Below are 15739 nucleotides of genomic sequence, written 5' to 3' on the forward strand. Positions count from 1 at the left end.
TATCCCACAAAATCATAATAAAAAATATTGATTAAAAAAAAAAAAAAAAGAGTCAATGTGCTTGACTTCCTGGCAGCTCCACCATTACCCTAAGAGAATAGCGCTTGCTAGGAGAATAGTTCTTGCTCTTTCAGAGATAATAGTCAACGTGAAAAGATGAAGAAAGGGCTTGTTAAAACCGATGGCTAGCAATGGCCTCTTAGACTCAATGTGTTATAATGTCATGCATTTTGCAATGAAAATATTTCTCACACAGTGCATTCATACACGGGGGTTTTCTGTGTCCTATTAGTTCCCTGAAATGAAAGAAACTGGGCGACAAGAGTGGTCAGGATCGGGAAGCTCCAATTTGATAGGCACGTTTGGTCTAGAAAGGAAGTACATTTGAAATTAAGAGTTGCCAAAACACAACAGAGCTTTGCAAGTCTTCAGAAGCAATTTCTTAAATGGCCACAAGATGGAAACAGCATTTCAAGAACATCACTGGAAATATCCTTATTTTTTCTGAGTTTGGCTTTCTCTGTGTGTGTGTGTGTGTGTGTGTGTGTGTGTTGTGTATGTGTGGGGTGTGTGTGTGTGTATGTGTGTGTGTGCCCGAGAGGGAGGGGGGAGGGAGAGGAGGAGGGAAGGGGGAGGGGAGGAGAGAGGGAGAAGGAGTTTTCTGGGTTTGTGTATCCATGTGCCTTCTACTATATGCTTTTCTATTTTTTTGCCTTTTTCTCTCTGTCTCTTGCTTTCCTTTTCTCCTTTCCCTCTTCTTTGCTGCCTGCCTCTATTACTTCACCTTATTTTTCAAATATGACTATAACATGGCATGGAGTCACATATTTCTATGTGATTAAAAAAACACAACAAAACAGAAATGAAAAGTCCTCTGCTATCCTCTGTAGCCCAGCATTAGATGGATAAAAGTTCCCTTCCCATCTGTCTTTTGTCTCATTGGCAGCAGCTTTTCCAAAGGAGGCTTGAGGTCTTGGCAGGTCCTAAAAGAGTGGAAATGTGCTATATCCCGGTAAAAGTTCTTGTGGTGGAGAACTTTCTGAAGGTGGATAATGACAAGTTCATTCTGGTAGGAAGGCGGAAGAAGCTACTGGACAATGGAAGAGGTGAAGGGTGACTAGAAAGGGAAAGATTCTTTGGTGTGAACATATGAACAACGTTAAAGCACAACCCAAGGAGTGCACTGATGCCACCAGCATTATTGTGCCGGGGCCCAACACATATCTGCATTGCCTACACTCAGCAGGTAATTATGGGAATTACTCATCCTTTTCTTCTGCACCATGGGCAGGAAACAAATTGATAGTAAGGAAGTTTCAAATATATACATTAATTCCACTTCTGTGGTCACTTTCACCCTGGAAATAAATAGTGGTGTTTTTCTACTGCTGAAATAAATGTGGTTTCTCTTGCAATGAATAATTTATTACCACAGGAGAAAATTGACTTTACGGTTGGTCAAAAAGGCCATTGCTCAAATGATTCTTTTTCTATTTCAGAAGTCATCCCCCAACTCACCAAAATAAAGTGGATTACACTTCCCACTAGGATATAAGGAAACATATAAACACTGATTGAACACTTTTCACTGACTTATTTCATTTTATTGAGACAAACTAACTGTTTGCTTAGGCGTATTTTAGTTTTGAAAGTCAACTTACCTGGAGATTTAGCATAAGAAGCATGGAAGCAGGAGAAATTAATAAGTGCATACGAGGCCAGGAAGAAGTTAGAGATGATGGGAGCAATAGTGTTCAGTTCCGCTGTAAAAGAAGCAGAATTGAACATGTACGTATGAGTGATGAGACCAGGGGCTGAACAGCTGTTATAGCCTGGAATAGCCTAGAAACTTGACTTTATTTGGAAATTGAAAACATAGCTAGCATCTGTCAAAGTTTAAGAAGTTAGCAATTTTTCTTTGGGATATATATATATATATATATATATACACACACACACACATATATGTATATGTGTATATATATATATGTATATGTATATATATATATATTTTTTCTTAGCCAGGGTTTCCATAAAGTAAGGAGAAAACCTACCAGTCAGAAAATAGACAATCAAGACTTTTACCTAAAAAAATTCAAGTGGGGAGTGGGTAGATTGGGAACTGGGCATTTGATGAACTCCCTGTAGCTATTCTAGAGGCACCAAATCCTGTGTTCTTTATCTGCTATGTGTACAATCAAAAGGCTCTGCCAGGTAACAGTTAAGTATCAGTGTACAAGAAACTCCAAAATGGAAATCTCTCTGCATATGCCCCATATGCATTCTTTGGTTTTCAGGACACTTGTTTGTCATTTATATATTTTTTTCGTATCTCTAGAGAGTTCAACCTCTCAAAAGTTTGCCAAAAATTCTTCTGCCTCAGTGGCTAAATATCTAGTATGATTTAATTCCACTTGATTGTTTACTGTGTGATATAAGAAAAAAAATACAGACATCTTCTTTTATCTGAAGGTCAGACATCTATCAACCTCAGTGATGCAAATGAGGCAGCTGGGTGTGATCCTAGAACATGGATACCAACAAGAAAGCAGACAAAAACAGCTGCCATAAAAGCTTGTGGGTGGAGCTGATTCACACTGTTTTGAAACAGTGATTTTAAAGGATATTATTTAATTTCTACAAAACTTTTAAAATTTTGGTTGCTTAATCACCTAACTGTATTATAGTGTAGTGATCTGAGAGTCTAAAGACTACATTACATAATTGAAACATCTCTATTTAATCACTTTTTATTTAATTAAAAAATCTAACAAACAGAGAGTTATAATTTTCTCTCTTCAACCTTATAGAACTCTTAGGAGGATTCATGAATCACAGTTACTTCTTGAGTTTACTAAGTGATGATGAGGAGCCCTCTGGGCTGAAGAAGTCTCTGCCTGCCTATGGGTGGTTTCCATGCCTTTTGCTTCTTTTTCTCTTGTAAGCTCATCAGTGAAGGTAGGGCCTTAGAGAGGAGTGAGGAATGTGCAGGCTAAAGCTGATGATTGTGACTTTCTAAGATCATGTAGCTGCTTCTGTATTGCTTGTGGAGAGGAAGTCAAGATTACAGTTTAGGTAAGTGGTTCTCAAATATTAGGGGTCTATGAATTTCTTGAAGAGCTTGTAAAATGCAGATTTCTTATCCTCAGAGAGTTTGATTCAGTATTTCTAGAACTGAGTCAGAAATCTCTTCACAAACACCCAGGTGATGGTAATATAGATGGTCAATGGACCACATTTTCAGAAACACTGCAATTCTGGTAGCCAGCAGGACAGTAGATAGTGGCAGGTGGAGGAGACCCTGGAATTAGACAATATCAGGCAGGATGGAGGAAGGATTCAGTGGCATTAAGTTGGAAGAATTTCGAACATTTCAAAGTCTACCTGAAGTTCCTCAAAGGCCCTCTACACACAAGGATTTCTCATTTCCTTCTTAGGCAGACTCCAATATTCCCAAATGGGATCTTAAACATAAAATGGGTAATTTCTCAAACTAAAAGGAAAATTCTATGAGTAATCAAAATAATTCTTTGCCTTTCAATAAAAACAAGAAAACTACAAACCAATAAGAATAAATGCCATGGCTATGACAAAAGTGAGAATATATCCTCTCAGGGGTTCATTGTTTTTCCCATATCCCTTTGCAAAGAACTGCAGGGCTTTGTAGATGTTGTCCTTGCACAGAGCCTAATGGAAAAGAAGAGGAGAAATTTGTCATTTATATCTATGCACAGTCATTTTCTCTAGGTGATTCAAACAAGAAGATTTGGGGAAAGATTAAGTGATACACAATATGAAGCACAAGTTAACACTGCAGTTTATCATTCTTTATGTTATTTGAATCGATCTTGACTATGTGGCAGACATAGCACTTGAGCCAGATGCAAACATTAACTGTTTCAGGAAATGATAGAAAATGATTGCCTGTGAGAATGAATATTTCAGCTTGATCCACATGCAGTGGAAACAGCAATAGGAAGAAACACAATCTCTTGTGGCTGTATTACCTGGAACACTTTGGGTGCGCTGACCAGGGAGGCCAGGGCGGAGGAAAGTGTTGCTGAAAAGATTCCAGCGGTGATGAGCGGGCCGAACCCTGATACCATGCTCATGACCTTGAGAAGAGAGGTTCAAGTAAGAAGACTCATCTGATAGACCGGTTTAAAAAATTAGCCACATTTGTATGCAAATGCTTCCTTTTTCACTTTCAGGGATTTGGAATCACTTTTTGTATGCGAATTGCTTCTAACCAGAGTTTTTTCCCCCCTCCTTCATTCTTGCATTCTTAATTTTATTTTTTTCAAAATGGATATGGCCTTATTTGTTATTTATAAAATACTAAATGCTCACCACAATATATCCAGAAGATACTGGAAAGAATATAGAAGGAAATGGTTTCAAGGATTTTGACATTTCCCCCCTCTGTTCTTTGTAGTCATATGTTTCTTTGATGATGAAAAATCCTATCCAGCAGAAAGTGGTATTTTAATAAGGTTTGGGGAGGGACTCAGCTGTTTACTAGTCTTTTTAAAAGCATTAGCCTTTCTTCTTCTTGCACACAGAGGCTTTGAGACCTTTGCTTTTCTGTGCTCATTAAACATAATTTTAGATCTGAGACATGATGAGATTCTGTCAATTTAAGTCATATTTTGGAATAATGACTTCAGCTGAGTTAATTTCTCTTTGTTGGTTGTTAAAAGAGATGAATGAAGCGTTCATGGCAAATTTACTTCTCCCTCTGCTCACCAATCATGCAGACAAATTAATACATTTCAAATCATTCAGTTTCCCCAACTTCCCTTGTTCCTTTCCCTTTATTTACTTCTTCATTCTGGTGCTCTCAATTTCTCTCTTGGCTTTGTCTTTTAGGCATTCCAGGGCCACCTCAAAGGCTCTTCCTAAGCTGAAGCCCATGCATGAAATGCATTCCAAGTGCCAATGAACCTAAGCTCTACTTTCCACCATAAAACCTTGCACAACTGATTGGAAGACTCATAGTGCCAGGTGGTGATCTCACCCTCGTGACTCAATTCATATAACTGCTTATTGTCTCCCTACCATGGGATTTGCTACCACATAATGCCTGTATGATTTCTTTCCCTCCCTCATGAAGTATTCCTCAGTGAATTCATATCAATCAATAATCAATCAGTTGCAGATTCAGAAGTCTTACTATACATGGTATAACAGCAATAATTGTGTTTCTTTTTTTGCAGTTCAAACCTGGAAATTGTTCATCAGCCCATACTGACATGGTTCATGTTGACATCTTGAGAAGTCATAGCCCAACCCACAGGCTGCTGAACCATTGCAGTTCAGCCCAGAAATGATGGTATCATTCATGCTCCCGGTGGCATCTCGGACCACACAGGCCCCTGTGGAAACAACCGTGGCGTTTTAAAAAATAAGGTTCTGCTCCCTTACAGCTTTCTTCTAAAAACATTAGTTTACTTGGGGTCTGAACAGATTTGTTTCTTAGCCTGAGTTCATTGTCAATGCTTCTTAAGACATGGTACCTGGAGATTCCCATCCTTTGAGCTCTGGAAACTTCCCTGTTAGTAACAGGCTGCCATCTCAACTGCTTTGTGTGGTTTAGGTTTGAGTGCTAGGAACTTAGGAGTTGAGACTTAATTTCTGATCTCAAAATGCTCATGGCAGAGCTCTGCACACAATATGTGCTTAATTTATATTTCTGGCTCAGTGCTACTGATTGGGTGTTTTCCAGGATTTATTTCCTCATCTGCAGGAGAACCTAAAGGTGGCATCGTGGAATTCTAGTAATTAAGAGAACAAAGCTCTTGTTTTCAACTAATGATATTCTTTGCATAATTTTTAAAACAGAGTTATAGTTCTATATTATAAATAGTTTTAATGGCTTAAACAATAAAGGACATGTCTTAGGATAAAATATTAAGATTTTCTAGGTAATGATTAAATAATAATATTTATTAAATATTTATATGTTTACCTATTTTATTATTTCATACATTTGGGCATTCCTGTTATTTTCTATGATAAACATATAAACATTCTATAATCTTTGTGCATATATTTTCTTCTGTATTTCAAAATATTTCCCCAGGAAAGTTTTCAGAAATGGAATTATGAACATTTAAAAGACTTTTTTGTTTTCTGAGTTGGAGTCTTATTCTGTCACCCAGGCTGGAGTGCAGTGGCACGCTCACTGCTACCCTAGTGTCGACCTGCTGGGCTCAGGCGATGCTTCCACCTCAGCCTTCCAAGTAGTTGGAACTATAGTAGTGTGCTACCATGCCTAGCTAATTTTTTGATTTATTGTAGAGATGAGGTCTCGCCAAGTTGCCCAGGCTGTTTTCGAACCCAGGCAGTCCCCTCAGGCAGTCGCCTCAGCCTCCCAAAGTGCTGGAATTACAGGCTTGAGCCACTGTGCGTGGCCTAAAAGACTCTTAATACATATTTTAATCACTGGCTTCTCTTCTGAATTTTTCTAAATGTAATCTCTGCCATTAAATATTTGATAGGATTATTGAAATATATGAATATACATATGCAATATATACAAATTTTTCTGAACTACAGGAAAGATAAATAAGAACCAAATGCAAACCAATAAAACTTGTTACTTTGCTTTTCAAACTGCACCCAGGGTGGGTTTTCATGCCTTGCCAATAATTTTACAGCAGGTCCCAGTGACAGGAACTAATAGGAATCCATATCTTCGATCTTAGCCATGGAATCCATATTTTTTGAATCTGGGAAAGACTTAAAAATCATAGAATCTTCAATTTGAAAGAACCATTTAGAATAATCAGTGCAGGAATACTTTTTATCATGGTCCTGAGAGGTCAGCCACTCTGCTCAAACATCTGGAATTATGGATGTTGATTACCAAGCCAAACTATCTATCCCAGATTTTACCTCTTTGCATTGCTTATTTATGTTGAACTGAATTTTCAGAATCATGTATTTTAACCCCTGCATAACAGATCTCTCCAAATTTCCATGAAGCCAGACCATGAGTCATTATTTGTACTAATGACAGTCCATTGACCCCATGACTGTCCTCTTACCCTGCTAAAAAGTATAGAAATGCAGATTTTTCCACTCATTAGTAGCAAAAAACAGAAAAGTCTCTAAAATCAGGTATATAACTTTACTCATTCCCTTACTTTTACATGTATAGAACAGAAAACCATTTGGGAAATTTAACTTTAGGTGATTTCAATGTCGCTTAACAATGTGCTGATTTCCTAAAGAATTAGAACAAAACCTCTTCACATGTAGCTAAACTTGGATATGCCCAAACAATACATTTAACCAAAACATCAAATTTCCTCAAATAAGAGGAGACAGGCAAGAGTCTAAGTTAATATTTTGCCTTTATCTTCAGAGACCAACTCAGGATATAAGCACTTTCCCAATTTCCCTTACAATAAGCAGAGGAGGACTGGGATGTACTCTTTGGCTTCCAAGTGGTCCAGCCTAGAGCTGTGTTCCTTATTGTACACAGAAATTATTGAATAGAAAGTTTAATGTATTCATTGCTTATACAGGACACTGCCTGGCATAGAGTACTGAATTGAAGAAAGCACAATTTTAGTAGGCATTAGTGCCCCCACCAGAGGACATGACGCTCCTCAGTACAAATAAGCGAACAATACAGTCAAACCAAGTTTTCTTTGCTGAATGTTGAGAAATCACATTTCTTCCTCTTCTATAATAGCAAGAGTATAAGGCAGCCCCCAACCAGGAGGAGGTGTGGCTGTAAGCAGCAGGTGGAACCACAGTCAGCCTCGGGAACAGCAGGTGAGTACACATATTTTCTGTTCACTGAGCAATGTAGGGGCTGGCTGCCCGCACTGCCAGCAGCTGGGTCTTGTTCTGATTTCCTGCCAATTAGTGACGGTGACATTTCCATATTAGGGACAGCAGTGCAAGGATGAAACAGAGTCATAAATTCCGCATCATTCGTACTTCCCTAAGGCTGTGTTTTAGGGAGTTTTTATTTATTTATTTATTTTTGCTTTCTTTCTCTGCTCTGTTTTTCACCTGCCTCCTCTGGCAAGGGAAGTGTGTGCTAGACATGGTGTCTTCCTTACCAGTAGGAGATTACCACCCAGGGTTGTAAAATGGGATCCCCTTTGTGTTCAGGTAGAATGGCAATCTGATTAGCTTTATTCTTGCCCTGACCCAGAGCTACCTGTACTGCAGCTTCATTGCATTCAAACCCCTAAAGCATCTAAACCATTAATACTTAGGTGCCATGAAGGGAATTAAAATTGTTGCCATAAAAAATTCCTGTGAATGCTCTATTGAGAGTTCATTAGACATGAAGAAAACCAGACCATTTTTAGTTCTGACATTCTGACCACAGAGATGTACCGCTTACCTACACAAATGGCAACCCCTATGTAGGCAACAGTGGTGATGAAAATGGCCAGCATGGTTCCTCTGGGGATGGCATCTTGGGGATCCTTTGAAAAATAACATGGAGGTTGGAGAATACAGGGCAGAACAAGAAACCCAGATCATGTGAAATTATTTCCACATTTTCAAATGTTTAGGCTACCCTTCCCGAGACAAGTTCTACAGGAAAGATAAAGTAAATTGCAAGGTAGTGAGCTTGAGTTCTTTTTGGACAAAGACAAGGTTTGCAGAGTAAATTTTAAAAACCTGAAAAATTTGGCTGAATAGAAGAGATCTCTAACTGTCTAGAAGGGAGTTTTTATAGAAAAGGACAGTAAGTAGTTCACTCACCAAGGCCTCTCCCTTCCCTTTATCTCCTGTGAAGTTCATGCAGGTGCATCAGACCTTTAAGTGTTAGGGGAAAATATACAAGCATATTTTGCACATATCTCTGTGTGTATATTTGTTTTATACTGAGCTCAGGCTTGCCTTTAAAATAAATCACTTTAGACTGAGAAAAAAGGATGATCTACTCAATTCTTCAATACTCTAAATTCCCCATTTGCAATCTAGTTCAGAAACTACTGCAATGGGAAATGTTTGATTTCCATAAGCAAGTATTAAAAAAGAGGCAAATTCAAGTTTCTACCATAAAATGGGCTTTTCTCTTGCTTATAAATGTATATATTTTCACTGAGTTGAATTCACATCATATTTAATTTACCATTTTATATCCTATTGGGGGGGCAAAATCATATCAAATCAATTTCCAAGGAGCATATTGAATTATATTCAATTCAACTTAACAGGGTTTATTAAATAGAAATTTTAATGTATTCACTGCTTATACAGGACACTGCCTGGCATATAGCAGGAGTCAATAAATATTGAATTGAAGAAAGCACAGTCTCAGTAGGTATTAGTCCCCCCACCAGAGGACATGACACACCTCAGTACAAATAAGCGATCAATACAGTCAAACAAATTTTGAGCCTTTTTATTTTAACTTAAATATGCTGATCAAGTTCATCAAAAAGGTCATTCATGGTGAATGTAGATTCACAGCTGGAAGTCAAAACTGAAGCAAAAAAAAACTCCCACATGGGAGTAATCCAGTCCTATAGAGCCACTCTGTGATCATCAATTTCTCCCCACTCTTCTAGAAATATCTGCACACAAGTCTTGTTCTGATACATACATACCTTGTCTTTTCCTTCTAAACTATCGTCTCCAAGAGTTTATGCAACACAGTAGAGCAGCACACAGAAGAAAGAAGGCAGACACACTTGAAATGGGCCCCACTCAATCCCCTAATTTATGTTATGTTTCAAAATTTATTTTATTGATTAAGAATTTCTTGGGATCTTGAAATGTAAAGAACTGACTTAAGTGGGAAGAAAGAACATCTATATAAGGATAAGAGATGTGAAGATGGAAAGTAGTCTTGTTTCTAAAACACAAAAACTTTATTTTCATTTACAACTAACTGTTAGAAACTCTAAAATTACTTAATAGGAGTTACATGAGAGCTCATCTTGACCCTAAAATATGTACATTGGGATGCCAATATATGAATGTGTGATTATATATTTGCATTGTGCGGTCTGACTACATTTCTCCTAAATGGGGCTCAGGACTTTGACAAACTCTTTTTTTCACTTTAAATGTTAATTTTCATCCCCCAGCAGTAACCCAAAATCTAACTTTCTTTCACTTTTTAAAATTAAATGTTGTATTTTTTCTTAGGGCAGAATACAGGCAATCTATTAGATTGCTGATGACCATATTTTAATTTTGCATCTCTGAGGTTACATCTTAACTCTCTTGACTAGACTCGGGTATTTCTCTCAGGGACACATTTACAGATTATCTATTAATGTGTTCTTAGTAAATAGAAGGTTCTGAATGGGAACGCCGAAGCATCCCCTTGTGCCAACTCTTGCTGTTACCGGCAGCCTGAAGTGCCTTCTTAAGGAGGAATCTGAGGTTATGAGTTGAGATCAGTATCTTGTATATCCTACAGTATATAAATATTTACTAAGCAAATATTTACTGAATTGAACTGAGTCCATTATGCTTTATTTCTATTTCTTTTTGGAGAGAAATAGTATCTACAAATATGCACATGTCCTCATCATTTCTCAATATACTCTCACCTCTCAGTGTTTAACATGCTTGACCACTATGGCTTTTGACTAAGTTACTAATTCTCAAATCATCCTCCTCTCTTGACTTTTATGATCCTACTATCTCTTGGTTCCTCCTACCTCTTAGCTCTTTAACTTTTTTTTTTTTTTTTTTTGAGTTGGAGTCTCACTCTGTTGCCCGGACTGTAGTGCAGTGGCTGCTCCCGCAGCCTCGACCTGCTGGGCTCCAGCGATCTTTTTTTTTAAGATGGACTTCCTTTCCACTGTTAATACTTTGAACATTTGTATTTTTCTGAGTTCGGGCTTGGACTTATTCTCCCTTTCCTCTTGCATATATCTGGGTGAACTCATAGCTCCTTTCCAGAGCTCCCAACTCATAAATCTAGCTACCATTAGACATTGCTACTTTGGTGTCCTGCTGCCATTTCAACCTCAATGGGCAAATCTGAGTTTCCTTATCTTTATCTACTATGCCATGAAATCAATTCAGTAGGTTGCAACCGGTGTTAAGAAAATACCATAGAATAGAATGATGTGAAAATATCAAAAGGAATTGCTGGTAATAAAGAACCATTTGGAGAAAATTGTTTAAGTGTGCTCTTGGTTGTGATATATAGTGGTTACCTACCATGGATCATAGTAAAAACCATTTTTTCTATTTTCTCTCCTAACTAACAAAAGCTGATCTCCTCGGTCCTTTTCCCCTGTACGGCCTTAATTCAGGCCCATGTCATCTCTTGTTAGACAACTGAACACAACTTTTCTAACTGATTCTCTGCCTCCAGTCTTTCTACCGATTACACCCTTCCTCTAACTTCTAATCCGTCCTTCTCAAGCTGCTAGAAGGCACTGTCTAAAACAGTGGTCCCTGACCTTTTTGGGATCAAGGACTGATTTCATGGAAGACAATTTTTCCACCGACCATAGTGTTGGGGGAGGAATGGTTTCAGGATGATTCAAGTGCATTACATTTACTGTGTACTTTATTTCTATTATGATTGTGTTATAATATGCAATAAAATATTATGAAATTATTATTTTGATATGAGTCTGAAAGCAGTTGATTTATTATGGTTTCTGTGCAGTCAAACCTTACTGTTAATGTTAATCTGTATTTGCAGCCTCTCCTCAGCGCTAGCATCACCTCCTCAGCTCCACCTCAGATCATCAGGCATTAGATTCTCAGTAGGAGCACACAACCTAGATTCCTCGCATGTGCAGTTCACCATAGGGTACACACTCCTATGATAACCAGTCGATGGCCAGGGGGTTGGGGATCCCTTGCTCTAAAATACATGTCTAATCGTGTTTCTCCCTTGTCTAACCTCCTTAGTGTCTCTAGCTAGTTTGGGGATAATATCTAGATTCTATTGTCTTTAATTAAAAGTTTAAAGGACCTCTGAGTTCTAGTAAAATTACATAATATAAAGTAAAAGTATATAGTAGTATATGTGTTAAAAGTTATGCTCAATTGTAAAATCATAATTAAATATTAATATTAGTACTTAATTTTAATTAAGTATTTATAAAATAGAAAGAATGTAACATTCTATAATAATATTGTAATCATGCATTCTCTGAAAACCGTGACAGCTTATCCTCTGTACATTCTTTACATGCAAACTCAAAGACAGAGAATTTTCAGTACAGACTAATAAAGAAATATAATTCTTTACTAACATAACAATCTTAAATCAAATTAGCACTTATTTTGGGAGAAGAAATTTCAAGTATTGGCTCTTTAGACAGAAATAATATTTTCTAGTTATTTGCTTACTCCTGGAGTGCCTAGGACACACAGGAGATTCTTTATAAATACATTTATTAATCTATTGATGAAAAGTTTTTACTAACATATCCTATTCTGCACATAAAATAATTCCCATCAACAACATCTTTCTCTGTGCATTTTTACATCTTATTCCTTCTGTTCCAAATGTCCCCCTCAACTTTGTCAAATTCCTATTCATCCTTAATCTGGATTAAGTGGCCAAGTCTTCCTCTGCTGTTTACTCTTTCCTTTGCACATGATCCCGTTTTGGCTTGATCCAACTTATATAGAGTAAATCTGTAATCCCTTTAGACTATGAGCTTCCTGAGGGCAGAATGAAGCTCTTTGTGTCCCCAGTGACACAGTGTGTTACTCAGTAAGTGCTGGATAAGCTGAACTGACTACTAAGCATCTGATACAAGTTTGTTTTTAAGAGGTTAAGGGAAAGCACAATATTCTCTAATTTAAAGATATTCTTAAAGTTTGCAGACATTTAAATCACTGATCTCTAAGACTCTTCCAGAGCTGAGAAACCAGAAGCTCAATACTCATAGCTAAATTTCATTACACAGTGATACTATTTGAATCTTTTTGGACAAGTTTGTTAACTTTTCAATACTTCAGCATAATCTTTTTTTATGCCATATCTCTGCTCAAAAACTTACCATGGTACCGTGGTCCCCAATACAACAAATCTAAATGCCATTATTGATTTACTCAATCAATATTTATCAAAGTTTTACTAGCTCTGAGGATTCAACAACAAACAAAATCAAAGGCAAAGACTCCACTCTGATGAAGCTATATTCTAGGGCAAGCACCTCTGGCTCAGATCCTTCCGAAGCTGTTTCTCCTTGCCTTAAATGTGATCCAGCCTCATTAGGGTTTCTCCAATTGAAGTGAAAGAGACTCCTCCCTGTTCCCAGTTTCCTCATGCCTGACTGTCTTCTCTGCCTGGAATACTCTTATGTTTCCTTATCAATTGTCAGTATCTAGCCTTTGCTTCAAGTTCAGGTTGAAAAGTTACTTCCTTGAGGAAATCATCCCTGACTAACTTAACAATTATTTGTCCAATTTTTTTTCCTTTTTTTTTTAATTTTAAAGATGTGGGGTTAGGCATATTATTTTAAAGATTCAGGGTTAGGAATATAAACGTTGATTATGCAGGTACCCTTGTTGATAAGATGTGCCCCTCCCTCCCCTAGCAGTTTCCCTCAACCGCCAATCCCACCTCCCACTCCCCTAGCAGTTTCCCACCACTGCCAATCCCTTTCTTATAGTATTATGATAATTGTTCAAGGCCCGCTTATGAGTGAGAACATATGGTACTCTGTTCTTGGTTTCTGTGATAGATCACTAAGTATGATAGACTCTAAATCCATCCAAGTTGCTGCGAAGTCCATATGTTTGTCCTTCTGTATGGCCGGATAATATTCCATTGTGTATATGTACCACAATTTTTTTTTATCCAGTCCAGCTTTGATGGGCAGCATAGTTGGTTCCATGTTTTTGCTATTGTGAATAGTGTCCAAAATTTTTATTCCACAATCCACTTGGACAGTGCATATAAATTTCACTTATATATATCTCTTGATGACTCTTGAAAATATTTATTATCTTCCAAAGTTGATTATAAATTTATTGAGGTAAAATCTGTATCTTACACTTTTGTGTGTGTGTGTCTGTATGTGTGGAACAGACTTTTTATTATCCCCTAATATCCATCCTCACTTTTCTCTTTTTAATACTAGAACCTCCTAAAATTGTATCTGGGCACATGGCAGCCAGGTTAGAGATTATTTCCCAGCCTCCTCTGTAATTGGTTAAGGCCACAAGACTAAATTCTGGGCAGTGGAAGACAGCAGAAGTGATGTATGCAAGTTCCAGAAACCTCTTGTTCCCTACTTCCTTATTCCTCTTCCTGTGGACTGGAATATGATCTTGAAAGTTACCAGTCATCTTGGACTTTGCAGATGAGGAGAAACTCAACAGTAATGGTGAAACAAGAGGTCATGTGAGTTCCTGGGCAATCTTTTGGAGCAGCAGACCTTTCTTATTCCATTAAATGCACTATGAGCTCAAATTTGAGGAGAAGAGAATGTTAAGGGATAAAGTCTGCTGCTCAGTCTAGTCTTGAACTTCTGGGTTCAAGCCATCCTCCCGCCTCAGCTTCCTTAGAAGCTGGGACTACAAGTATATGTCACTGTGCTGGCTGAGCTCAAATTTTTATGCACTAGGAAAGCAAACCTCTATCTTGTTTAGGCCACTGTTACTGATCTTTTATAACATCCCAATATCCTAACATGGTGTTTACATGCTCCTTATGGTATTTAGCATAGAATAATATGAGTGGAATGTTAAATAATAATGTGATTGTCTTTCTTTTTTTCACTTTTTCATGAATGTTTCATGTTCTAACTCATTGTAAGTTTCAAAGATAAAGGGTAGTCTGGTGTTTTTTCACTGAACTATATTCATTTTGTTAGAAATATGGCACATTATCAATATTCTCTGTTCTTCTGGTATTACTGAATAAAACTTTTGGAAGAGCTATCTGGAATAGGAATCCAAATTTGGCATTAAAAAAGAGAAAAATAACCAGAAAATCCTGCAGAAATCCTATAGTTTCGAATCTGTAGGAAAATATGGCCCTATCCAATCTCTGGAGCTCCTCATGCTGCTACCCACCAACTATACTACCACCTCCCAACTATGAAGCAGAAAAAACAACATACCTCCAAATCTCCTGAGATATTGGCACCAGCAAGAATTCCAGTAGCTGCTGGGAAAAAAATGGCAAAGACAGAGAAGAAGCCTTCGCCCTTTGTGAAGCTTGGCCCAAAGTTTTCTGCAAATATTGATGCTGCAACACAAATTATGAGAAAACTATTATGTAGACTTTTTATTCACAGAGGTTAAAAGTTACCTTTGACTTTCATATCCCTAAATGCAAATATATTCCTATCTGCTAGTTGAGATGAACTTGAAGGTGTTGGTGTACTTCTGATGTACCTTATGTAATATTTGCCAAGAGTCAAAATATATATCACAAGGTTTTAGATCTCTAGGACCTAGTTCTGAAAAATCAATAATGTTTGTTCCAACAGAAACCCAAGCTGGCTGATTTTTTTGAATCTAGAAGAAACTGAAAGAGGAGGGGGTAAAAAAATTATCTCATGACCACACTGGCATACTCACAAATATACCACGTGCGCGCGCGCATGCGCGCGCACATGCACACACACACACACACACACACACTCACACACTCTCTCTCTCTCTCTCACCCCACATACATACAACTACATTTTTACATGCATTAATACCTTAAACAGTCAACATACTGCTTTTTTAAGCCTTTTAAAAAATTGTTAAAGAAACTTGTGGGTGAAACTACTTTACAATTTTACTCCTTTTTTTTTTTTTTTTTTTTTTT

General features: G+C 37.5%; 1 protein-coding gene across 1 annotated transcript in view; it reads right to left on the minus strand.

Annotated features, from left to right (window-relative positions):
- Positions 1–15166, minus strand: part of LOC103272474 (solute carrier family 12 member 1) — a 71765-nt gene extending 56599 nt beyond the window's left edge. Inside the window, exons 1-6 of the mRNA XM_008069963.1 lie at positions 15039–15166; positions 8369–8453; positions 5224–5375; positions 4008–4115; positions 3564–3687; positions 1662–1763 (exon numbers count right to left, since the gene is read on the minus strand). Coding sequence (XP_008068154.1) covers positions 1662–1763; positions 3564–3687; positions 4008–4115; positions 5224–5375; positions 8369–8423 — 541 coding nt within the window. The 5' untranslated portion in view covers positions 8424–8453; positions 15039–15166. The remainder of the gene's footprint in view (positions 1–1661; positions 1764–3563; positions 3688–4007; positions 4116–5223; positions 5376–8368; positions 8454–15038) is intronic.
- Between the last annotated feature and the right edge of the window lie 573 nt (positions 15167–15739).

Source organism: Carlito syrichta, unplaced genomic scaffold (assembly GCF_000164805.1).
Source record: "Carlito syrichta isolate Samal-C Ts95f unplaced genomic scaffold, Tarsius_syrichta-2.0.1 Scaffold312601, whole genome shotgun sequence".
In the NCBI taxonomy this organism is placed as follows: domain Eukaryota; kingdom Metazoa; phylum Chordata; class Mammalia; order Primates; family Tarsiidae; genus Carlito; species Carlito syrichta.